The sequence below is a fragment of the Elgaria multicarinata genome, chromosome 5 (genome assembly GCF_023053635.1).
Source record: "Elgaria multicarinata webbii isolate HBS135686 ecotype San Diego chromosome 5, rElgMul1.1.pri, whole genome shotgun sequence".
NCBI lineage: Eukaryota > Metazoa > Chordata > Lepidosauria > Squamata > Anguidae > Elgaria > Elgaria multicarinata.
In genome coordinates, this window is record NC_086175.1 from 20,606,659 (window position 1) to 20,633,576 (window position 26,918).

Consider the following 26,918-nt stretch of genomic DNA (forward strand, 5'->3'; position numbering starts at 1 on the left):
GTAAAAATAATCATAAAATCCTGCAGATGAGAGCCAAGATCCAAAGGATTACATTAAGTACACCTTGCACAGTGGGTATTTGACTTCATTTCTTTCAATAGCAGATCACCTCAACTAGGGTGACCATATGAAAAGGAGGACAGGGCTCCTGTATCTTTAATAGTTGTATTGAAAAGGAAATTTCAGCAGGTGTCATTTGTACATATGGAGAACCTGGTGAAATTCTCTCTTCATCACCACAGTTAAAGCTGCAGGTGCCCTGCCCTCTTTTAAATCTGGTCACTCTAGTATAGCTCCTGCAGCTTTAACTGTGGTGATGAAGAGGGAATTTCACCAGGTTCTCCATATATACAGATGACACCACCTGAAATTCCTTTTAAAGATACAGGAGCCCTGTCCTCCTTTTCATATGGTCACCCTACCTCAACCCTTCAAGCCACATCACAGATTGCTAAACACACTTCAGTTTCAAAAGTGGTTTGCCACAGCAGCATGCATGGCTCAGCTGCTGTCTGAGAAAGATGAAAGGTCCCTTTTTCCCCCCAGCTTGCAGGAATTAAAGGTAATTCTATTGTCCATTGACACAATTTCCAGTAACACGAAGCCAAATAGCCAGGGTACAAGATACATCAAGAGCATGCTTTTGACAAACTGGAACATTCTTTCCCACTTTTAAAAACTGTTAACTGTGTTACAAAGTTTTTACAATGCATTTTCTGAGTACATTTTTGGTGATGACAACTAAAAGCTTGTTTCAAAAACATCCTTCATTTCAATTATTTACATCCTGTGAAAAACTGTGAGCTTGAAAATACTTCTTCACTATCACATAATATATTACAGAATATTGAAACTGTTACAAGTACAGTAAAATACCTTCAGTTCTATTTTGTTTTTATTTTTTTGTAAAGATGCAGTATCCATATAATTGAGGTTCATACTAAAAAAAAAAACCTGTGTTGGTACTGTGGTCAGTTTGATGTCAGCATCTTTAGAAGTACCAATGGCCATGACTTGTTGAGTACACATTGCACGGTTACTGATTTATTTATTTTTAATGAAACTGTGAAAATATAGCAGTTTTAAGTTTATACATCTTCATCTATAAAACACAGGCAAAGGCATAATACAGTAATACAAGCTGGTTTCCTAATAAGGTAAAATTATTTTAGCCTATGGAAAAGCTATTTCCAACTTTTTTTTTAAATTCTTGAAAGCATTATTAAATCTTAATTCAGATCACACACATGCACACAATGAGCTATATGCACTTGTGTAGATGTGTTCATGGGGACAGAAGAATACTGATTGCTGCTTATGCTTAGAATAACATAGAAAACAGGGCGTACAGCATTTTCTTTTTGAAAACAAAAAAAGGCCAAACAAATCAGTTTTTAAAAATTAGACACTAACGTTTGCTGTGATGTACCTATTTCCAAGAAAATCAGAGATTCTTTTTTTTTTATCAAACAATTTATCTGTTATCAAAGACACCCTTGTACAAAAATACATTTGCACTGAATGGTGTATTGCTTCAATACAGCTCTGGAAAGGTATGATTGACGAGAACTTCCCCCATATTAATCATGGTTAAATTTGGTCACGTAGTGCTTCCCAAATGCTAATATCAATATGGTATCTCTGGCACCAGAAATTACTCAACATTAGCCAGAATAGATTATTTAATCCAAGTAAACATAATCAACAAGGTGAAGTGTAGGAAATACTGCATTTTAATTCCTCGCATGTACTGATATTGCAATGGGCTGTTTTCAAAGTGCTTGGTAGTTTTATCTTTTCAAATAAATGAATTAAGAAAGTGATGGTCTGAGAGAATCATATTGCTGCATTGCATTATGACCAGAATACGATGGATCCAGGTTAGGGTGGATGTTTTCAGTTTGCCCACAAAATAACATTATCTAAAGTGGGAGGTTGCCCAAGAAATCATGTGTGTGTGTGCCGGCAAAGGGCTAGTTCACACACTCGCCTGGCAGTGTGTCAATTGTACACGGGGGCAGCACATATGCCCTCCTCTATCAAGCATATGAAGGGAGAAGGAGTGGATGAATTCGGCCTAAGTGTGAACAGATGTACTGCAAAGAACACCCATCACATTGCCCCGTCTGTACCAGAAGCTTGGCTATGTGAGCATGTTTCTGTTCACTTTGATTTCTCCTGGAGGCAGGTAAGTGTCACTGTAATTCTCCTACTAGAATCAACAGGGCTTAGTGTGGTTAATTTCGGCTGGATTGTACTCAGCGAAAGGGAGCCCAGCCTGGCTGGTATTCTGTGAAAACTGTCAGATTCCATCTACCTTGATACACTCTATGGAGCTCCATATTTGTTTGAGTGGATTATAGCTTCAAGGGCAGGACCCAATTGCTTGAAAGTGTTATCATTTTACTAAAAAGGGTGGGGTTTTTTTTGTTCTTACAATTAAAATGTTATAATTTATAAACAGAAGAACGTATTCAAAAAGGGGATGTTTCCGAAAATTCCAACGTTTTCCCTTGGAACATACATCCAGTTCTACCTGCACTATTCTTACAAGTGTGGTAAGCTCTGCTTTTTAATTCTCTTTCCCAACAGTGTAACTGTAACTGCAGTGAAGCAGAGAAGAAAGAAAGCCCACCCACCCCCGTTCTGTTTTAACAAACAGATAACCGGAGAAGAGATGCATCGGCATCATTTCTACATTCCTAATGGAATTTTTGTCTGATGGCGAGCTACTTTTAACAGTAGCCCTAAAAACACACAAAAACACCTCCACACTTTCTTTTGTGAAGGCAATTCTCCTGCCTATGAATGAATCTGGCTCAAAATACACATTGCTTATATACAGATGCTAGGATGGATTTATTAATCGGAAAGTCCGAATAGTACTGAAATGTATTGAGGCATAAGAATGTACCAGTTGAGAATAAAATGGTATGTTAGAAAGATAACCCTGACATTAATAAAGCTGACGAAAAGGGTACCTTCCTGTGCTGGAGCCACAACCAAAGAAAAGCCATACAAATTGGAAGTGTATCATCCTACTGCGAAAAACAAACAAGGAGATCTCCGAAAGGGTTACCACAGTATTAAATTTGGCTGGCGGGGTGATTAAATCAATTCCTTCCCTGAAAAGCAGTCAACCATCAATACAAGCGTCTTGTTTTAGTACCTGCATATGAGGAAACACATTATGATGCCATTCAATTGTCTTTCTGGATCAGACCAAGGGCCATCCTCAAGCAGGACATGATAGTGATGGTCTCCAGTGGTATGCTGTGCCTGAATGTGTTTACCATGAGTTGCTTCCTGCATACTTTGATTTTCTGCCTATTCTTAAGAAGAAAAAAAGCAAAGGACTGTGTGTGTGTGGGGGGGGGGACAAGGATCACATTCCGCACAATCCAATTTCCTTGGAGTTCTGTGACAGTTGATTGCACAGCAGGGATGGTTATAGTGAAGGCTGCTAATTATTTAGTAACCCATAAATAATAATGGTTACATTGTGCGCCCTGTCATTTGATATACATATTCTTCAAAAACTGATGTGTGAGTGTTGTTTTTTAGTTGCTTTTATACAACCAATTTAATTTGAAAATTCTCTTCCCATTTATTATGGTTTATTAAGAAGCAGATGCTAATACGAACTGTGACACTGTGAAGTTCATTTGGGCAAATGTGTAAATAACCCTTCCGAGAACTAAGTAGTTTATGAAACATCCATAAATATGGATGGCGCAACCCACAACCCTGCGTATATGCAAGAGCGAAACAATTCCAGATACACACAGCAGAACCTCTATTGTCCACACCAATGGTTTCCCTCCTAGTAGAAGAGAATAGAAAGCCCTTGTATGTATTGGCTACTCTTGCCCAATGAAAGCCACAGGATCATGACTGCAGTATTTGGGAAAAAGCTAAGAAAAGTTCAAATACAAAAAGCCACCAGTCTCTTATCTCATTCAATTTATACTAACAAAGTTGTTTTTTTAGAAATGGGAAAAAAAAACTCATTTAGGAATTCCCCTCATTCCCTAAACACTTTTCATGTTGATTTGCAAATGGCATAGTGAAGGGTTGGCCAATTTATTCAGCACCAAGAGCTGACTTGTAAACATTGGGAATTATCAAGTCAGTTAAACTAATTTAATTTAATTAAATTAATAAAAGCAGGAGAAAGTTAAGCACATACTTAACTCTCCCCACTGAAATCAACGGAACTTAAAGTGCTTTTGTTTGGCTGGATCCTGACCATCTGTTTGTAGGTAGCCCTAAGGAATTTGCATTCTGTATGTATCCCCATATGGTATATCTCTCACCCACTTGTACAAAACGTGTGCAATTGTTGTGGGCACAGGGTCAGAACTGACGAACACAGTGTCCTTTGATTGTGTGCTTTTTGTGGTATTTCGTTTTCAAGAACAATTCTTAGTATGTTGGGATATATGACAAATCCCTCACCAGCTGAGTATTTTAGCCATCTGAAGTGACCAAGAGCTCTGGTATGGCTAATTCCAAATAAAGACATTCTGAAACTGTATTATAAATTGGTTAATGGGAATGCCTTCTCTTTCTGGTTTGAGGTCTTCAAATAGGCTGTTACTATATGACACCCAGGGAGCCAGTTCTGTAGTTTTTTATGATTTTTAATTAATCTGTTGATCCATTTTCTAGTCCAATAGCTACCAAACTTTTCCAGCTAAATATTATTAAATGATGTGCTAATGGGGCATTTGGGTTGGCTACTTGGAAACAGTAGATGTGGAGGGTGAGATGGTCTCATATGAGCCCAGTTGCACTGTGATGACATAATATTACTTACACTGGTATATGCATAAACCCAATTTCCCATGATCCCTTCTATGAAAGGATGGTGGGATGGTATATGTACATACTTTAGCTGTAGTGTGTGTGTGTGTGTGTGTGTGTGTGTGTGTGTGTGTGTGTGTGTGAGAGAGAGAGAGAGAGAGAGAGAGAGAGAGAGAGAGAGTCAATCCCCCCATTCTTCATAAACTATATCCAAGTGGCCCAACTAAATGAATAGATGGTTTCTAGTACATTATACAACTTCTTAAATAATACTTTAAGACATGCTTGTCAGCTCAAAAAGTAGGTATTTTGGCCCACCAAATGACCCCCCTCCCCCTTTTCGGCAGCCTGCCTCATCAGTCATAAACCAGGAGAAATGAAGTAACTACTTCTTGCTATGACCACAGCAAAAATAGACCTTGATTGTTATCCTTTCTTTGGAAGCATTCAGGCAAAATCCACCCATGATAGCTATTTCCTTTTGAAATAAAGTATTACTTACTTACTCAGGGATCATTTCATGCCATCTGTAAAAATGGTTCCTTGATATGCCTGGAGCAGGTCTTTTGGCTCCAGATAAGTGACTCGCCACACATTTCTGGAATACCTGCCCATGGTCATTTGAATAGTCACTTTGGCCTCAAACCCAACACAACTTAGTCATGATTACGTTTCATTGAACCCAATAAGATTTATCACAACGAATTGAACTTAGTCGCAATGACTTTTGCTGGACTGAGGTTCTGGGCTTAGGAAACAACAGCTGATTTGAGATCTCCTGAAATCAACTAAAAGTAGCTAATTTCTCACTGTTCTTCTCGTTGATATTGATGCACTCAATTTCTTTTCAGGGACAATAACTTTTTGACTTAACTCTTAGAGGCTGCAGACCTAAGCTAAATGGAGGAAAACTCAGTAGGACAAAGGGTCAGTTCATGCATGCAGGTTCAGCATGCTGACTGTAGCATCAACTGATGGACCTGCTTGTACGAATGACACAAACCAAACACCATAGATCAGAAGGTTTGATCACACACATTGCTGTGCAATGGAGTCAGTTCACACATTCCGCTGTGAGTCAACAACCGCTGAGCATTCAAGTGATGAGCGATCAAGTGATGTACATGCACATTTGAACATCTGTTATTTCCAAGTAAATACGCACAGGCCTGAAGTGCTGGTTAAGGGATGGTGGGTTTAAGACCCTCGATATGTGTTGGACTACAACTCCAATCATATCCAACCAACTTGGCCAATGATGCCTCTGTATACCAGTTGCTGGGGAACATGAAGGGTGCTACTGCGGTCATGACCTGCTTATGGGCTTCCCATAGGTATCAGTTTGGCTAATGTGTAAGTAGAATGCTGGATTAGTTTTTGGGTCTGATCCAGCATGGCTCTTATGTTCTTGTGGGAGTAGTATGTATGTAGTCCAATACATCAGGAGGGCAACAGGTTAGGGAAGGCGGGTTTGTTCTATTATGCAATCAGGACAGTACTTTGTAATGGTATCTTCCTATGATAAATTAAGCAAACAGATGTAAAGAGGGCTATTTCACTCTGAATGTTACTGATGCCTGCTTTATAGATTCCAACAAAAAGAGAAAGGAGAGATTTTTGAAAAAAGGAATTTAAAAAATTTTTTTTTAGTGGCCTCTAAAGTCCGGCATAATGATGAAGGGGTAAAAATGTAAAAATACCACCGTCTTTATTGCATAAGTGTGCTGAGGAATCCGTTCACTTAAAAGAGCTTCATTTTTTATTATTATTATCCTTCCTCTTCCCAGTCTGTATCGCTGGCTTTGTAGATTGTTGATTATTCAACAACCAGGCGTGGTGATATTTTGCAGTGTTTTGATAGTTAAAAAAAGAAAAAGGAAAGAAGCAGCAGCAGCAGATGGAGCAGAGGTCCAGAGGGCTTCTTCTTTTCAAATGTTTGTGACATCCGGTCTTTGTAATACCAGTAATTCTTCAGGAGAAAAAAGTGTGATGGTTGAGAAAAGGTACAAGCCATAAATACTTTGAAAAGGAGACGGGTTAGAAAATAATGCCCAATCTTGTCGCGTTTCAGTGATTCTCTCCCCGCTGAGGGTGCTGCCTTTGCCCACGCTGAAAAGCTGACTTTGGACGGGAGGGAGGAACGTGGCAATGCGTTCCTTGCTTCTTTGTGTGAATGGGACAACACGGAACGCCCCCTTTTGTGCTAACGCCGTCAGAACGGGATTCAGCCCTGCTGAATTCACTGCAGTTAAAAGAGACCCAGCTCTTGGTACTTCCATGATTATTATTATTATTATTATTTTGACAAGGTAGCATTTTTCAGACAAGCATGTGCCTCCGACGGTGCAACGCCAAGTGATCTGAACGGGAAAAGCTCCGGTCACAGTCCGCACACTTGAACGGCTTCACTCCTGTGTGTTTGCGGTAGTGCCTCGTCAGTTCATCTGAACGAGCAAACTTCCAGGTGCAGCCTTCCCAGGTACACTTGTACGGTTTCTCTCCTAGCAGACAAAGGGGAGGGGGAAAAGGAATCATTAGATTGGAGTCAGAGACTTTGATATGCCGTCTAGAAAATCCAGAGCTGCCCGAGGGAATGGAAGGTCATGCAGCGTTACAATTCAGTTGCCTACCAAGCCTTCTGATCATTTCTATTGCTAAAAATACAATCCTATGTATGTTTAGACAGAAAAAAGACCTACAATTCTCAGCACGCCCCAGCCAGCATGATGGGGCTTGGACTTTTTTCTGTCTAAACATGCACAGGATTGAGAACTAATTCTATAACTGACAGGTTTCAAGCCCTGATTGAACTGGCAATCTAAGGGGTATGTTGTGGGGGATTCAGCCCATGTGCCACTACCCAACATTGGCCAAGGGAGGGTTTGATTAGTCACACCATTTATTTATTTATTACATTTTTATACCGCCCAATAGCCGAAGCTCTCACAAAAATTAAAACCAGAATAAAACAACCAACAGGTTAAAAACACAAATACAAAATGCAGTATCAAAAGCACAACCAGGATAAAACCACGCAGCAAAAATTGATATAAGATTAAAATACAGAGTTAGAACAGTAAAGTTTAAATTTAAGTTAAAATTAAGTGTTAAAATACTGAGAGAATAAAAAGGTCTTCAGTTGGTGACGAAAGGAGTACAGTGTAGGCACCATCAGCAAGGAAGACTCCGCTGTTCCCAACTTGGGGTCCTTAGATATTGTTGGGCTACAACTGCCATTACTCCTGAACACTCGCCTTGCTCGGGACAATGGGAACTGTAGTCCAGCAACCTTTGGGGACCCCAACCTTTGGGGACCCCAACTTAGGAAATGCTTTCTATACCAATAAGCCAGGTAGAACTCCCTGATCCCCAGCGAAGGTTTCCGTTGTAAGTTATTTAATGGTCTGACCAACCAATAGATTGTTCTCGTTGCTCCTCCTTGGCTACAGACCACCTTCACCTTCATCTTTCTTCCCCTTTCTTGCCACCCCCTGCTTTAAACCCAACTGGGCTGGCAATGATTTTACAGTCCAGATTTTGTCAGGGCTAAAACAGTATTGCAACCAAGATGCATATGAAGATTTCTATCATTAGCCTTGTCCAATTCAGGCAAAGGAATAAGGACAGTTGCTTTTGAGTACACCAGGTGTAGTGGTGATATCCCAGAGTGAAATGGTCACAACATGTTAATAGCAACAATCGTGCGGGCTGTGGCATTGCTGTATCTTTTTTTGCTTCCTGATATGGCCGAATGTGAACAGACGGTTGAAAGATTTTTATTCATATCTGGATGGCCATGGCATTGAGTCCCAGGAATTTGGCAGCTGGCAGGAGAACGGGCATGAACCAAGTGACAGATGGCGAGCTATTGCTAAAGACAACATGCTTTGCAATGTACTACCCTCACCACAAACAGCTGGCCTGCAATGCCATACAAATGCACCGGTGTCTCATCTGACTTGGAGGAAGGTCCATAGCCAGAAATTGGGGTATGTGTGTGTGTGTGTGTGTGTGTGTAAGGGCACACTAAGGAGAGAGTCATGTAAGTTAAGAGGGAAACGCAGAAGCCTAAACGCAAACAGTCTGATATATGTAAGTAAAAATTAGTAAATAATTGAAATACATATTATTGTTTAAATTAGATGGTCTTCTGTTTGTTTTCAAGCCAGGGAAGTAAATGCCCAGGGCTCACCAAGCTGTTATCAAGCTAAGAAAAAACTTCTGACAAGAGAGGAAAGTACTTGGATCCTTCCCTCTTCTCCTTTAATTAATTAATTAATTAATGCATGTATTACTGTTCCCCTGGCTTGTCAACCATCCCAAAGCATATCATTCATTGGCAGAACACTGGAAGGCTTACTGAGCACTTAATATAATAATTAGGAGTGTGCACGGACCCCCCCGCTCCGCTTCTCTTTCAGATTTGCGGATCGGGCCGCTCCGCTCCGCCCCCGCTCCGCCCATGTCCGCTCCGCTGCAGAGCTCCGGATCCGGATCGGAGCTCCGTTTTCCCCCCATAGGCTTGCATTGAAAGCTAAAAAAGTATACAACTTTTTTTCTGTTAAAGTTAGAAACCTCAAGTTTGGCACCATGAAACCTCATGGAGGTATACACAAGCATGCCAAGTTTCAAGCCAATCCCGTCATCCCCTGATTTTTGGGGAATTTTTGAAAATCGGGCACCCCATTCACACCCCTTTCAATAGCTCCGTCAATTTGCATGTTAGAAACCTCAAACTCGGCACCATGATAGCTTATCCAGGGATACACATGCATGCCAAGACTCAAGGCAATCCCATCATCCCCTGATTTTTGGCGGGGCTCTAACCTTTTAACTCACCCCAAATCAAGTCCCATTTTACAACTACGTCAATTTGCATGTCAGAAACCTCACCTTTGGTCCCATGACAGCTTACCCATGTGTCCACATGGACGCCAAGTTTCAAGCCAATCCCATCATCCCCTGATTTTTGGGGAATTTATGAAAGTCGGACACCCCAGTATCTGCAGACAGCTCAATGGGCCCATTTCAAAGGAAATCCCAACATGTCATGAATTGGGGAGTAGAGATAAACCTAAATATGAATCTTCTTCCACACTTGAAAAATTGATTTGGAACTTGAGCACAGGAAGGACTTCTCCCCTGAGTCAAAGCAAGACACACAAAAACCATCCCTGCGAGGTGGGCAGGGGAGGAGGGAGGGAAGGCAGGCAGGCAGCAGACATTTCTGGGGGCACAAGGAAGTGAGCTAAAGATAGTTTCAAAGCCAGTAATGAATATAAAATGGAATAAATAAATAAATAAATAAACAAACAAAGGAGGGGTGGAATTAAAAGCAGCAGTGTTGCTGAATAAACAACAAGAAGAATTTTTTTAAAAAGGCTATATCTGTATTTTACCAGTAAGAGGGGGAGTGGACGTGCCCAAGGGGAGGGGGAATCATCTGCCAATTTGACTGGTCCTGTCTAGGTACCAGTCTTTAAGAAGCAAACGACCACTTCAACTCATGATAGGCATTCTCTCCAGTGATTTACCTTTGGAGGGCTCTGATGGCCCTCCAAGGACAGGAGAGTGCACAGGGCACGTCCATGCCCTAGGGGAGCTCATCCCCTTGCACCCCATCTATTCAGTTGTTCCCCAAAGTTACGGTGGGTAGCAGTGCTGTGTTTTTTCTATCTCTTATTATTGGCTTAGTATATGATTTCAGGTTGTGTTTGTGCATTTGGTGGGGCTACTGTTTTTAAAAACACTGGGAAAAGTCCATTCAGACTAAGAAAGAGAAGTTCCCAGAATCCCAAGTTACCCGTTTTGCCTATCCCCTCCTCCAACTTTGGGATCATGTGATCATGACCGGGAGTTGACTCTGCCCCTCAGCCCTTAGACAAAGGTACATTTTCCCGCTGTTTTACCCGATTTTTCCAAAAATTCTAGCAAGCGAACCGCAGCACGCAGAGAGCTGAGAGTAGGCTCAAAATGACCCCCAGCCACGACTCTCTAAGCACAAGAAGTTTCAGAAAGATAGCTTAAAAAACAACACATTTATCCCCTATTCTTTTCCGCAATGCAATCCTATGGGCGAAATTTTTCAAAATGGCGATCGGATCGGTCCGCGAAAAGAGAAGCGCTCCGCGTATGTGCACTTCTCTTCGCCGTGCTTCTACGGGTCCCCGGTCCACCTCTGGGTAAGGCGGAGCAGGCCAATTCACTTCTGATTCTCCGCTTCTAATCGGAGTGGAGCACATCCCTAATAATAATGGCCTTCCTCCAGTGTCTGTGCTGCCCAGCCTGTGTGTTTGTAATTATGGTGTTGCATTGGTTTTAATGTTTTTATTAATGTTTCATATAAACGTTTAGGCAATTATTATGTATTTTAATGTATATAATGTATTTAATTTTCTTGTACACCACTTAAAGATATTTTAAATATGGTCAGCAGCATATAAATCATCATCATCATCATCATCATCATCATCATCATACCTACATGTTTTCCCTGATCTCTCTCTCTCTCTCTCTCTCTGTGTGTGTCATGTGTTGATCTTGTTCATATAACAAGAACATGGGAAGAGCCCAAATGGATCAGACAAGAGTTCCTGTGCTCCAGAATCCTATTTCCAACAATGATCAGCTAGGAAAACCACAAGCAAGGTGGGCATAAATGCAACAGCTTTCCTCTGTTGATTGCCCTCCATCAACTGGAATTCAGAGGAACACTGCTCCTGCACGTGGAGGCTTCATTTAGTTATGATGGCTATCACCTTTTACAGACCTACCACCTATGAATTTGGCAAATTCCCTTTTAAAGCCATGCAGCCCGGTGGGTCAGCATCATCATGGATTTGGACATACAATTTGAACCCAGGTCCAAGGCCAATGCACTATCCAGCATACATTGGACTAAGTATATGGGGGTGGATATATATATTCACAATTCGGGGAAAGGGAATGGAATATTCCAGTCTCTGCATCCTCCCTCTAATCCTTGCTTGGCAGGTCTTATTTTTTCACGTTGGAAGAAGGGAAGGGCAGCACCAGAAACCAGAAAAACAAAAGGAGACTCAAGCTGGTGCCGAACAGTAGTAATTTATTATTACAAATAAATTGCCCAACATACATTTCATTAGAAATCTTTGAAACAATAGACTTCGAGTGAGCTGCTTTAGCTGGTGCACCTCACTATGATACATGATGACCTTTTGTCCCGAGGAAGCGTTTACATGTAATAATAAATTACTACCTTTGAGCACCAGCTTGAGGCTCTGCCTCACCTTTTGTTCTGTTCCTCTCTACCATGGCCACGATCCAAAGCATAGTTTTTGTTTCAGCACTTGGGATTTGGAACACTTAGATCTATGCTGGATTCTGGCACATATGTTTACATGTTCCTTTGCTAGGAATGTACCCCATGGTCACTTCTCCTGCAACCATAGGATTCCCTGGCCGGAATAATCAGCTTCCCATTTCTTTGTGCATGGCCAAAGAAGTAGGAGGGCTCCCCACGTGAAAAGCTGTCATTACGATTTCTATGTTGATTATAATAATTTTGTATTTATTTATTTTTATCGCCTTGACAATACTAATAGAAAAGGGACTATCAACCCATGATCAGTCACTGGTAAAATCAACAAGCCCATGAGAAATCTGCTGGTGCTAATCACATGCTCTGCTCCAAAGAAAGTAGGGTGGGATAGGCATTGTTATCATTTCATTTCATTTTAGTTCTGACCGCCCTTCCAAGGAGCTCAGGGACACATGGTTTGCTTCCCCCATCACAATAACCCTGTCAGGTAAGTTAGGATGATCAAGTGTGACTAGGCATGAGTCTAGATGAGGCGGTGTGTGTGTGTGTGTGTGTGTGTGTGTGTGTGTGTGTGTGTGTCCAGATAACACCATCTTCCATTTGTAGCCACCTCTGTATTTTTCCACTGCTACTTTCATCGTTTTCTTACCCCCAGACACACACACAGGTTAAGAAGGGAAAGATGAGAAAAGCACAATGCTGTTTTATTAGCAGCAATAGGTGCTGTCTGTCTGTAATACCATAGACCAGTGGTTCCCAAAGTGGGCGGTACTGCCCCCTTGGGGGCGGTGGGATTGCAAAGGGGGCGGCAGTGGGGCGCTCGAGGTGGTCTTTTCAGTACCAGGAGTTTTGGTTACAGAAGGAAATTTCTGATCGCTATCCTGCACTATGGAGAGCGGTTCAGAAGCTCCTGGTTGCATTTCCAACATCATATTTGGTGGAATGTGGTTTTAGTGTGGTCTGCCTACTTCTCTCCAAGCAAAGAAATCGACTCCAGATTACTAAACGTGGTGATTTAAGACTCATGTTAAGTGACTTTAAACCAGACATTGGGAAACTGGTATCACTTCATCAAGCCCATTCATCACATTGAGAATTTACAGAATAGTGAGGTACTCTACCCTAGTTACTAAATGTGATATCTAATATTCTTGCTAAATGACTATCAGATTTTGAAAAGATGATATCACTGGATCAAGTTCATCAATTATGTTTAATTGAATTAACTAAAAAAATGCATTTTGAATAAATATTCAATTAATTGTTACTGTTTTGAATTTTATTGTTATTATCTTCCTTAGTGGGTCGTTGAAAACCACTATTCTGAATAATGATTTTTATAGTGTAGGGTAGGGGGCACTGGGCATGAGTTTGTGGAACCAAGGGGGCGGTTACCTGAAAAAGTTTGGGAATCACTACCCTAGACCAAAGTCACCCTATGAGATTTTTGGCTGAATAGGGGATCTGAACCCAGTCCAAATGTCAGACTTACACATTACTTTGAAGACAAATCTATCAACAACATCTTTCTTTCTTTCTTTCTTTCTTTCTTTCTTTCTTTCTTTCTTTCTTTCTTTCTTTCTTTCTTCCTTCCTTCCTTCCTTCCTTCCTTCCTTCCTTCCTTCTTTCCTTCCTTCCTTCGAGGGGTTGGAGGTCGTCAACTCCTTTCCTGCTGCTGTCTCAATTTGGATGAGGCCTCCTGCACCTGCAATTTATATTGCCAAATACTGGTTCATTCAAGCAAATGGATCCTTATTTGGCAATGAAAACTACAGGCCTGCCCCCGCCCCCATTGCAGATGGGGTCAGCAGCAGGGGGCAAAGGGTTAAAGCCCCTCTAACGCTTGCACTAGAATCTCAATCCAGATTGAGAGCCCTGTGCTTACCTTAGAGCAGGAGTGGGCAACGTTGGTAGGTCCAGATGGCAGCAAAATTAATGGCTGTTTGCAGCTGAAATTGAGCAGCAAACCGTGATGGAGGCTGAAAAGGGACAAATTTAGCTTGTCAAGCAAAAATGTTTCTAATTTCAGCCTCTGCCACAGAAATTCAGAGGTAAGCCACCAATTTATTGCTGCCACCAAATTTTGGTGCAGGGGCCACTCCGGAGGACTCATGTTGCCCTCCCCTGATTTAGAGTAAGAAAGGCAAACATAGTTGCTAGCTTACTACTAACTTTGCCCACTACTAGAGTGTGCCATATGCCCTCTGAGGCCTCCTTCATTAACAACGGCGAGTGGCATATTTGACACCTTTTCCATGGCACTCCCACATCCCTTTGGGGTTATGTAAAGACTTAATTCCTTTAACTTGATTCCATTAACAACAATCCCCTGCCCTTTGGGACAATGGGCACATTTGGAATTTATTTATTTATTTATTACATTTTTATACTGCCCATTAGCTGAGGCCCTCTGGACAATGCACAATTAAAACCACAATATACAAAAAGTCAAGATTTAAAACGTCATCTTAAAAAATAATAATAATATAAAACCAGACTAAGTTATACTCCAGGGAAAGCTTGTCTAAAAAGATATGTTTTCAGGAGGCATTTAAAGGATGTTACATTTTTCACCTCCTGAACTACATGAGGTCTTTGGGATTTTGTGGGCACTCTCACAAAATGGCTGGCAAAAATGGGGGGGGTTTGCTCATTCATAAGCTGGGTATAGCTGGTCACAAAACACTCCCAAAATGTACGCTAGTAAAAATGAAATAAAAGTAAATTGCCCCCAAAATACAAAGCAAAGGTGGGGTCTGAGCTCTACAACACAAAAAAACTCTTTTGAACACAGATAAAGATGGAAGGCAGCACTTTGCATATCAGCATGCCAGCCTCTCAGTTATTTTTTATATCATAAGTAAAAATCAGGTGTGGCAGGGACCTTAGTCTGCACCAAGGGACATGTTTGTGGTCACAATGGAGCTCATGGGCACCATTTTGGAGGCTCTAGCTTAACAGGCCATGTAGCCCTTTGAGTAAACTGGACTAATCAGATTTCTTGAAGAGAACATTAATTAAAATGAAAATTAACACACACACACACACACACACACACACACACACTGGAATAATCATTACCTTGCACCAGAAAACATTATGTGGCTTAAGTGCTCCTTTTCTATGCCGTTTGAGTAGGTAAAGTTGAAGATTGGGTAAAGATAGTTATAGTTGGCAGCCAGAGGGTAGCTATAATAAACCGTAATTTGCAGGTTTGTCTCTTGCCCAAAGAAGATCTTAGTCATTTTTAGCAGCTATTTTTAATACAAATATTTAACATTTTCCCAAAACAACCTCTGAACATGCCCACATGCTGAACTCCCCATTAATTACTGTTGTTAAATGATTTTCACCACACCCATCTTTTTCTCAGAACCAGATATAGCAAAACAAAGATTACACTTCAAGCATGACCTTGGGTCTCAACGAAATCTAATTAAAGTGCACGGCCACCGAAACGACCAAATTACATCCAAAAGGCAAATCTTTCATGCCATCACGCCCCCATCACCTTGGCGAGTCTGATGAGAGCACCTAGCTGATAGCTACACAGGTGACTAACTGTAGTTTGGGTTGTGCCCAAAAAGCACCGTACTTCGAGAATAAAAATGTTTTAAATTGAAAATATAGCTTTCGTTTACATAACCTCCCAGGTTACATGCAAGCAGGGAATTTGGCGTTCTGCCTAGGGAGGGGGACGGAGAAATGAAGCAGCTGCTGTTTCTCCTCGGCAGGTCCCTGGAAAGGATCAGACCTTGCATCAGGGGCCCTCTGAGAGCTGCTGCAGCTTGGATCCTTCCTGCCCATGTATGGAAGGTACGGAAACCTGGGCCACAGGGGAAGAGTCCATATTACAGCTTCTGCCCACACCAATATTGGCAGTTTCAAAAACTGGTGTGGCATCTGCTCTCTCATGTAGAGATGTTGGAGGAATCCAGTTTGGGGGTAGAGCTCAGTCAGCTATTGCCGCTTGCATCCCCTCCCAGTTCGCACATCCCTGAGCTTGTCCGATTTGTCATGCAACAAGACAAGCAAGCTTACGGGTTCCTGTCGCTCACACTCTCCTCGCAAGGGCTGAGAGCATGAGGGGTTGACTGGGGGAGGGCGGAGTCCCACACTGCCTGCCAACCCCTCATGGTCCCTTGCAAGGAAGGAGAGCATAACGGGTTGGTAGGTGGAAATGAATGAACAGAAATGCACGCAATATGCTTCTGAGCCAGTGTGGTGTAGTGGCTAAAGTGTTGGACTGGGAGTCGGGAGATCCGGGTTCTAATCCCCACTCAGCCATGGAAACCCACAGAGTGACTTTGGGCCAGTCACACGCTCTCAGCCCAACCCACCTCACACGGTTGTTGTTGTGAGGATAAAATGGGGAGGAGGATTATGTACATCGCCCTGGGTTCCTTGGAGGAAAAAAGGCGGGATATAAATGCAATAATAAATTTATTTATTTATTTATTTATTTATTACATTTCTATACCGCCCAATAGCCGGAGCTCTCTGGGCGGTTCACAAATAAGGTTCTCAGGAGGAGTATAGTCTGTTGACTGCCCCCTGTTCCAAATTATCTATAATAACAAAAGGGGACGCATGTCTGTCCGTCCATCCTTCATCGCCATAACACCAAGACAATGAAACCTAGACACCTGAAACTTGGCATGCATACTGGGGGGAACCTAGGTGTACACATCTTGGAGTGGTTTTGTTTTTAGAACACAATAATTAATTTAAATCTTTCTGCGTGGTTGAAGCCTGCAATAATAATTTCAGCCACTAGGGACAGACTCCCCTAAATAGCACATAGTTTGCGGTCAATACATTTTGAAGCCAGGAAAGATTTAGTAGGCTGAGTGACAGTAATATGGCTGCCACCCTCCTCCCTGCTGTGGGGTAACCTCCCATCCAGGGAAATGGAGTAATCAGACCCTTCCGACATTTTCAGTCACTAGAGGCAGACTTCCCTCACCAGTGCATAGTTCTGCAGTAACTCAGTTTGAAGCCAGGGGAAATTAGTAACCCAACTGACATAGTTATATGTGTATTCCCTTCCTCCTGCTATGGGGCAGTGCCCCCCTCGGGGGAATGGAAGGGGAAGACATCTCTCTCAGGGGGCTATAGGGGTGCACCATGGAGAGCAACTGTTGCTGTTAAATTGACCTGGTGTGCATGTAATGACAACCCAGAGTATGGGTTGTTGTTGAATCGTGGGTTGTCATTATGTGTGAACTCTGCACTATGGTTCTCCTCCCAGTTCATTTTTGGTTAACAATCCTTAGTTAAACTGCAGTGCAAGTTTCACATGTAACAACAACTCACAATTAAAACAACAACCCATGATTCAACAATGACAACTCATATTCAACTCGTACTCCATCTCATACTCTGAGCTGTCATTACATGCAAATCAGGCAACTGTGAAAGGCCAGGCCTCAGCCTGGTTCAGTACCTGAGTGGGAGAGTGCTTGGGAACCTCGTGTCAGTCAGCATTGCTGAGTGTAACGGATAATAATTATTTCAGCTTCATAATGTTTCCATGTAAGAGTCGAGTTCTGATATGAAAGTTCAGTGTATCTTGCTCAGTAAAGAGATGCAATCAAGTATTTCAAAATTGGGGTCAAAGTCTACTGAGGTGATTGTTACAAACAATTACCTCAGTACAAACTTGATAAGGGACTGGGTATGTACACACAAAGTCCTCACTCCAAATGTAGTTGCAGGCTACAAGGAGTCAAGAATTGGAATGCACGTCCCCATTGGCATCAAAAGATGCATCCAGCCAGCTCAACTGTGATGTGGGTTCACATCTTCGTATTATCTCTGCATGCTGGAGGCTGCTTCTAGATGTGAATTTCCCGCCCTTAATCAAAGCAACAGAAATCAGTGATGTTGTGCTGTTCCTTATTCCACTTAGAGAAAAGCACAAAGGTTACATCAAACTGGCTCTCATCGAGAGTGTGAAGAAGAGAAACGTTTAAGACAAAAGCGTACTTCACACATGCAGACAATGGCTCAGGACCCACTTCTGCATGGAGGAAGGACAATGTTACATGAAGAGGATTGTCACAAAGTTCACAGCATTTCAGCAATGTGACTGCAAACCTGTAAAAAGAGGGTGTGTGGTTGAAGTAGCCAAACTCGCATTTTGGATTTGCAACTGCAGTGCCTCCATGCCTCCAAGTAGAAAGTCACACCACTGTTTGCACATGCAAATTGCATCAAAGGCATGGCAGCAGCCTAGGGCTAAGGGCTCCTGGTTCCCAGAACCACTGCAAATGATTGCCTCTTGAGTCATTGGTTACACGAGAGCCCTTTGATTCAGTTGTACAAAGGATATAATTTTGCAATATAAATGTATCTCATCATATCTGTTTGGGGAAGTCATTGAACTCGGGCTCTTAAGTAGCAAGAGCAAAATATGCAAATGAAAGCTCCCTTTAGCAAATATACATTAAGGAAGCACCTGGGAATGATGCAGGATATGCTTGAGGAACAGAATGGCATCTTCATCACACAGTATTGTTGAACTTGGGGCAAAGTCTGAGAAGTTGCAAATATAGATTCTTTTCCTTGTTCTATCACTGACTCATAAGAAACTTGGGCAAGTTGTGAAATGATGTATAATCAATTAGGAAACTAAAGGATGGATATTGTGTTATTTTCCTGGTGGGAAGAGAGTGACTCCTAAAGTTCTCTTCCCAGTCACTTCTTTCCTCAACACCCATTTCCGCAACATACCACCTGTAGTCTGGTCTGCTGACAATACAGGAAAATATGGAATGGGTCTTCAAAGCTGTGGTAAGGATGCTGAAGGAGGGGATTCCAATCAATGGTGAGCTCAAGGAGGAATACTTGTGGATGCAGCAAGGCTGGTATGGGAGGTGTGCCCTGGAATCACACGAAATGCATCACACTAGATGTTGGAGGGATTTGGGGATTCGCCCATATGCTGGGAGAGTGGCTACTTTCCCAGGCACAGGCGAGTCCTAACGCCCGCTGCCCCTCATCCCTCCACCGCTATCTCCAATCGGAGCTAACAGCAGGGGTTCTGCTGCTGCCCACCATCATCTCATAGGTGGAGATAGCTGCGAGAGGTTTCCCTCTGAGGTGATTCCTCCGGAGCGGGTGGGCTTGGAGCTATGCAGGCTGAATTTGGCCTGTGAGCTGAAAGTTCTGCACCCCTACCTTAAATAAATAAACACACCACAAACGTATAGCAGTTTTATACTAACTTAAAGGACATGGCTGGGAACTGTAGCAACTTGGGAATTGTAGTTTGGCGAAGATGCTGAAGATAATAAATGTCATCAGATGAGCATTTTATTGCACGCTTGTTACTGCCCACTCACGGTTTTTCGTGCGTCCTTCTGATGACGCCTTCACCTCCTACATGTCTTCCTCCCTTTCTGGTCCTTTTTCCGGGACAAAATAGACCCTGGTAAATCCAACTTATTTTTTTAAAGAGAAACTTGCTACCATTTCCTGCTGTGTGCGGGAAAAGCAGCGCAAAAAAACCGCCCACTGAATGAGCCACATGGTTGTTGCTGCTTCCTCTTTCTTTCCCTGTATAACAAAATTGTCGCTATTGTGGGATGGCAGCAGGAGGCCATAGTGATGGTAGGGAAATGCACTTTCCCCCCGTCCAATGATGCTCAATATTAGAGGTCCCAAGCTGAGTTTTACAGTTCTTAGGGTTCAATGGGGCAATGGAATAAATATCAAACTAGGTTAAGTCAATACTACAGATGTATGTTGTTGTGATTCCAGTTCCTTCAGGCCCCATGTCTAATCTTTCTGTAGTCTTAAGGACCGAAATGATTTTGGGAATTGTGAAAAGGGTTGAGTATTAAAGTTCCACTCCATGAGAGTGACTAGTCATTGTTAGAAATATATGCTTTGCTAGGAAAACAAAAAGGAAAACATCACGCTTAGAAAATAAAATGGCCAGAATCCACTTCCTGCTCTGCTTGCACAGGATTTACTTCTACAACAAGGGTGATGCAAATTCCTTAGATTACATTGCAAAGCATATAGAGCCATGTTTACTACTCAAGAGCCTATAGCCCATTTTAACAGCAGAGCTGCCAGGCTGGCTGTTTGCTCAGTACTACGCTGAAAGCATGTTTCTCAGACCACACCTCTGGCTACAGCCACCTTGCAAACAGACAACTCCAAAGAACTTCCTATTGAAAAAGACTGGACATTTCCACGAACAGCACGGTTACCTGGAAAGCTGCTATTGTTGACATACGTGTTCTCAATAAAACTATGCACTGACATCTGGCCAATTACAGCACTTTCTTTTTTGTAGAGGCTGTTATCTAAAAAGTAAGCATTCCTTGACTGAAAGTTAATTTTCACCTGCTAGTCATCCAGGAAAGAAGCATTACATAAATTTACGCTCCATTCACCAGTCAGACAAAACATGATTGAAATGTGATAATGTTATGCGAGCAGACTTCCACTTGCACAATAGGACTTTCCCCTCCTCTCCTCCTCCCTACAGCCCCCACCCATGAAAAATCGGCTCTGGAGGGCCCCTCAATCCTCAGGAGCAGATTTTGAAGGTGTGAAGGGGACTGCAGAATTGCCCCTCCCTATTCTGCTAACAGAAGCCATTCCATTGGCAGAAGGGGTTAATTGGATACCACCCAATAGATCTTTCCAGAGAATTGAAAGTGGTATGAAGGAGACGCTGTGTTGGATGCAGGATCTGCCTTCGATGGACAGAAGGGCTCCTTTCACAGAAGGTGCCTCCACCCAATCTCTGGAGAGTCCCTTGCCCCTGTACCACAGCTCACTCCATTCAGCAGGATGTCCGAACTTGCTGTATAACATTTCAGGGGGCTGCAGGGGTTGGAGAAGTCCACTTCTGCCAGCCCAGTTGCACGCACCAAAATCTGGATCCAACCCATCATTTTTTCCCCTGTCCCACTATGGTGTCTGGTAAAACAAACTTTGCAACATATTTATTTATTTATTTATTTATTTATTTATTTATTTATTTTAGTACTTTTATCCCGCCCTTTAGCCAAAAAGGCTCTTAAGGTGGCTTACAAAAATATTTCTTGAGACAGTCACTGCCCACAGGCTTACAGTCTAAACATAACATTTCATTTCATTTCTATACTGCTGAATAGCTGAAGCTCTCTGGTTGATTTTTAGAGTGCTTTATGATTATCATACTACCTTCAATTCGTTCTTTTGAATGGCTGGAGACGGACATATTGACAGTGTTAACTAATCCTTGCTAAACACAGAAACATGCAGGGCTGATTTCATAACCTTTGAAACGTCTTGCTGTTTGACACTAGTACAGGGCAGGTATTCTGTGGGTGGCCAACCTATAGCATGGATTTCACATGTAGTAAAGGGATTGGGGGCTGGAGGCACTCCTGGTCTGTGGGCTTGGCTACAGCACAGAAATGGGCTTGAAGTCTTCTCTTGTGCTGCCTGTAGGCATCTCTTGTGCTGCTTGCTCCCAAAGCAAAGCCAAAAGTAGGTATGGGGCACTGTATAAGTAGCATAGCATCAAACACAGCGGCACTTTCTCATACTCTCACGGCACCCTTGCCAAAAGTGTTGCCTAGGGTAGCCATATGAAAAGGAGCACAGGGCTCCTGTATCTTTAACAGTTGTATTGAAAAGGGAATTTCAGCAGGTGTCATTTGTATATATGGGGAACCTGGTGGAATTTCCTCTTCATCACAACAGTTAAAGCTGCAGGTGCCCTGCCCTCTTTTAAATCTGGTCACTCTAGTATAGCTCCTGCAGCTTTAACTGTTGTTATGATGAGGGAATTTCACCAGGTTCTCCATATATACAAATGACACCTACTGAAATTCCCTTTTCTATGCAACTGTTAAAGATACAGGAGCCCTGTCCTCCTTTTCATATGGTCACTCTAGTGTTGCCCACCAATGGGATATTCATTTGGGCCAGGCTTCAGTTTGTCTCCTTTAGCCATGTCCAAAGTGTCCTTAAATCTTTAAAATATATATGATGCACAGCTCCCACGCAGCTGTACAGCCAAGTTTTTTTATCTTGTTCGAAGAATGTATGTGGGCTGCAATTCGAGAAAGCAAAATATTAAGCAATAATTTGGACTTTGGGGAAATCTTATTCTTTGAACATAATGAAATCATCAGTATTCCCGTGTGCCTCACATGCAGACATAAACACACACATACTGCTATTTAAAAAGCCAATGGTCACTGCTGCAAGACTTTTCATAACAACCCAGAGACCAAGCACAATCGTAGGCTTGCTTTCCTTCTAACACACTGTCATGGGAATAACAATGTGGGAATCTCTCTAGCTGGGCAGCATGTCAGACCTCCAGTGTAGAGCAATAATTCTTCAAAATTTGTGTTTGTGCAGTCATGTATACTTTACGGCCACATCTGCATATTCAGCAGTATGGTACATTCATTAATTTGCACCAAAATCCTAATGTAAAAGCAGGGCTCAGTGATTCTGATGGAACTTCTTTCTGCAATATGGTTGCCTTATTGAGGATCTGCACACAGGCCTCCAAATTAACAGCTATGAGATGGCAAAATACTAGCCATTGCTTTCCCCCACAAGCCCCAGATTGTGGTAAATACAAGGGCCTTTGTTACACACCCCATTCAATGTGCCTCACAGCCAATATGTCTTGGCTGATGTTCTCTATGTCTTAATTTTCAGAAGCTAGACAAGGACACGACCATTCAGAATGGCATAGCCTTAGTTAGGCGTGTACTATCCACCCCACTGGACCCGAAAGAAAGAAAGAAAGAAAACTAGCACTTATAGCTCTTGGTCACCAATTCCTTGCATGCCCTGTGAGCAGATGCTAATGCCGATTGGCATATGTTTTATGGATCCTTGTCTTTTCAGTATTCTATAGTCTATCCTGTAGCACTGATGTCATCAATTTGTTGACATTAGAAAGGCTACAAAAGGTCAATTCATGGGGAATAATTCACTTATCTACACCACAGAAAGTGTTAGCCCATGACATTCTGGCACTTGAAGCAGAAAAACTAACCAATGCTTTCCCTGTGGTTTTGGAATAAACAAAATAAACAACAAAGTTGCCACCCTTTACAGACAACTGAAGTTTATTTATTTTATTGCATCGATATCCCGCCTTTTTCCTCCAAGGAACACAAGGTGGTGTACATAACCTTCCTCCTCTCCATTTTATCCTCACAACAACCCTGTGAGATGGGTTGGGCTGAGAGTCTGTGACTGGCCCAAAGTCACCCAGTGGGTTTCCATGGCTGAGTGGAGACTAGAACCCGGCTCTCCCAACTCCCAGTCTGACACTCTAGCCACTACACCACACTGGTTTCCACCGGAAGCAGCTGCCTCATTGTGTGCGCACGCGCACGCACACACACACGTAGAAAACTACCCTAGATATACTACCTGATTCTACACAGTTTTCTATAATGGCTTCGCATATTGGCATTTCTCTCAAAGAAGTCAGGACTCTGCCTGATGATGTAATGTTTCAACCTAGCAAGGTTGTTGTGGGACAAAATGCTGTTGCCTGTGGTCTATAGGGACATGTAGAATTTGCTGTAAAGAAAGCCAGAGAGTCTGCTGAATGAAGACCAACCCCTAAAGGATTAGTGGGAGAGAATGACTCGTCTCCATTCTGTCAAATAAAGGGATTACTAAGAAAGTAAATTTCTATGAGGCAGAGCAGACAAATACTATTTAACCATTCTTAAGAAAACAAAAGGCACTGAATGGTGTTTAAAGGTCACGGAACAAGTCGAACTTATTTCTCATGTCTCCAGTCATGGGTCTTACCTGTATTTCCATCTATTCAAAGGGGAAAAAAACTTAACAAAGACTAATGACAAGAGCCATTTCTTATTCAAATAATATCTGGAGCAACAGCGGAGTCTGAGGAATGCAGAGTTTGAACAGTCTCAGACTAAACAAAAAACCAAGTTCTCTGCTATCCTCTCTTTTGTAGGTGCCTCAAGTTTATTAAAAGGAAACACCTTGGACCACAGGATGCCCTGACACTCTCGCAGGTATGAGGCTGCATTTCTGAAATGTTTCACAAATCCTCCAAGTACAGGTCAAGAGCCCAGGCTGCTAGCACATGGTGCCTCACTGTGCCTGAGAAGGAAGACCTTTTCCTTTGACTCCTCTGAGAAAATTATTTATTAAATGTCATTGAATCATATCTAGGCAATACGTTGCTATATTACACCTAGTATTGGTGAAGCACAGCTATGAGCCAATAAATCACTGGTTCAACTCTCACCTCAGACACAAACTCACTGGTGGCACTATTCTCCTTGCCTCTGTTGCCCATCCGCAGTACAGGGATAATAATACTGGGCCTACTTCACAGGACTGTCACCAGGATTACTGAAATCATGTACGTGAAATGCTCATTTGAAGCGTTCTCTGTAAATGCTCAGCAATATGAGGCTAATTAGCCTATCCTGAAAGCGTATTTTAAGATGCGTAGAATATCTTGGTGAACTTCACCCTCAGGAATCTCTTTAGGACCAAGGTTTGCAGTGCAGAGGCCTTCATGAAGTCACAGGTTCTTCTGTGCCTCCACCTAATTTGTGTGAGTTTTGAGTCCAAATGGAGTACTGGTATTTCCCATCCATGTACTTTTGTTGATCTGACCATTTTGGGGTACCATCACACAAGAGGTTCAAATCAAATTAAGCCTTTGGAAGCTTAAGGTATTCCCTCAATTGAAATACCCCCTATTCTTCACATTTTCTTTGAACTGTCTCCTCTCAAACCAAGAAGAGAATGTCCTGGTTCAGACATAACAGTCTCACTGATAAATCACAGTTTAGCAACTGAACTAGCATCACATGCATGCTGCCTTTCTCCCTTCGTTTTTGTGCTGCCATTCACTGCTTCAGGATTTGTTAAAGCCAAGTTCCCTGTTATATCTGAACTGGGAAATCATGGTTTAATCTCTGATGACAAACTAGTTTGTCATCAGAGATTAAACCACAGTTTCCCGGTTTGATATAACAAGAAATTGTGGTTTAACAAACCCTGATAGTACTGCATTAAGGCAAGCAAGAAAATGAGGCAGGAACATGCAGACACACAACACTCAATCTAATGAAGCATGGCTCATCAGACCAAGATCATTATGTATGAACCAGGCCAATGACCACTATAGGACCTCTGATAGGTAGGGAGGCTCAAACTATCTTGACTTCACATAATTCTTTTTTTAAAAAAACAAGCAAACAAACAAAAACTCTCTACAACAATAAATGTTTGAGGAGTTATAACTTTATGAACGCTTCGGTTTTGAATCCCAAAACTTTCATGGAAGGGTGTGTGGACACACAACAGCCCCATGACTTCTCTCTATTGAGACAACAAACTCTTTAGAACATGGGCTTGTCTTTTTGTGAATAAAATGCCACTAATAAAGAATATTTCAATACAAGTGCAAAGTTAAACATAGCCATTCTGACTACATGGTATTTCACATTCAGGATGGACTTGTGGGAATATGAATGTGTCATGAGTTAAGTTATGCAAGTCACTCCTGTATTTGCCTCCCACATCACAATGTAGTAAGTCTTCTAAGCCCCTACTCCTCAGGGGTTCCTCATCAGGCACCTTGCCAAGTTTGAAAGGAATTAAAGGACAGGTTTGGAAATAGCCAACTTCCTGGTCCCCCTGTGCTGAATAAGAATCCTCTCCAGGTGACCAGGTAGGAAAGGTAAGTGAGATCTTTTATTCATTTTAGTCTGTTCATGTGCCAGAACATAAGCATGTTTAGAAAGGTGGGGAAGGAAAAAGATTTGTGAGCTAATAACTTTTCATGAAATTTTCAGGGCTGTCTGTTTCTTTGTTAACCTGCAACCACCATCACCTTTCTCTATGAAAAAAATGTTCTCGTAAGGCAGAAGATGCAACCAACATGAAGGGGGCATTAATAAAGCTCTTTGAATATCGAAACTATACACATGAAGAGGCAGACACAATCAATATTTTGTGTATGACTAATACTGCCGTTTTCCCCTCACCTCCCAATTTTCACAGATTAGTCATCAGGATAGTCACTGTTAGCAATTAGTAGAAACCGCACTGACAAAACACAGGTGAATGTGGCCTGTGATAGTTTCTTCCTTTGAAATGAGATTACAAATTTTTATTCATAGTCCTTTCATAATTTGCATGTGATGTTTCATGGCTATTTCAGATAGTTTTGGAGGAGTGTGTATTGGAGAGTGGTAGAATCAGAAAGCAGAATTTAAGAACTTAGGTTCCCAGAAGCCATTTGTTAACAGAGTTCTCCCTCTAGTGGCTCTGATGTTCTCATAGGGCAGCTTTTTGACTGTACTGAAAACTGAAATGCTAGCATTAGGCACTAATCAGTCCAAAGCCTCTGCGTTGTTGTAGACATGTCTGACCCTCTCCAAACGTGTCTGAACTACCAACATTAAGTACATGTTTTGTGAAATTGCATTAGCTCAAGTAGGTGGTTCACCCTATCCTAACCACCTCTTTACCACACAATGCTGCTTCTCACGCCAGTCCTGTAATGTTTGAACTTGGGGAATTATATGGTTACTCTGATGGTGGAAATCATCAGCAACCATTTTGTCAGCTCCACCCACATGATCTCTTGGGGTCAAATGTTACTGGAGTAGATTGGGATAGATGGAGGCGATGGAAACCTGTAAAAACCAGTAAACGCTCCTGTAACTTCTGACCCATTGGATGTTAGGTAGGGTGACCATATGAAAAGGAGGATAGGGCTCCTGTATCTTTAACAGTTGTATTGAAAAGGGAATTTCAGCAGGTGTCATTT

At 42.1% G+C, this 26,918-nt stretch overlaps 1 protein-coding gene across 4 annotated transcripts in view; it reads right to left on the bottom strand.

The window, feature by feature from the left end:
- Positions 1-6,461: 6,461 nt before the first annotated feature.
- Positions 6,462-26,918, bottom strand: part of KLF12 (KLF transcription factor 12) — a 248,058-nt gene continuing 227,601 nt past the window's right edge. For all 4 annotated transcript variants that reach the window (XM_063126022.1, XM_063126021.1, XM_063126020.1 and 1 more), the window contains one exon: positions 6,462-7,307. In XM_063126022.1, the coding sequence (XP_062982092.1) occupies positions 7,126-7,307 (182 nt within the window). In that variant the 3' untranslated portion in view covers positions 6,462-7,125. The remainder of the gene's footprint in view (positions 7,308-26,918) is intronic.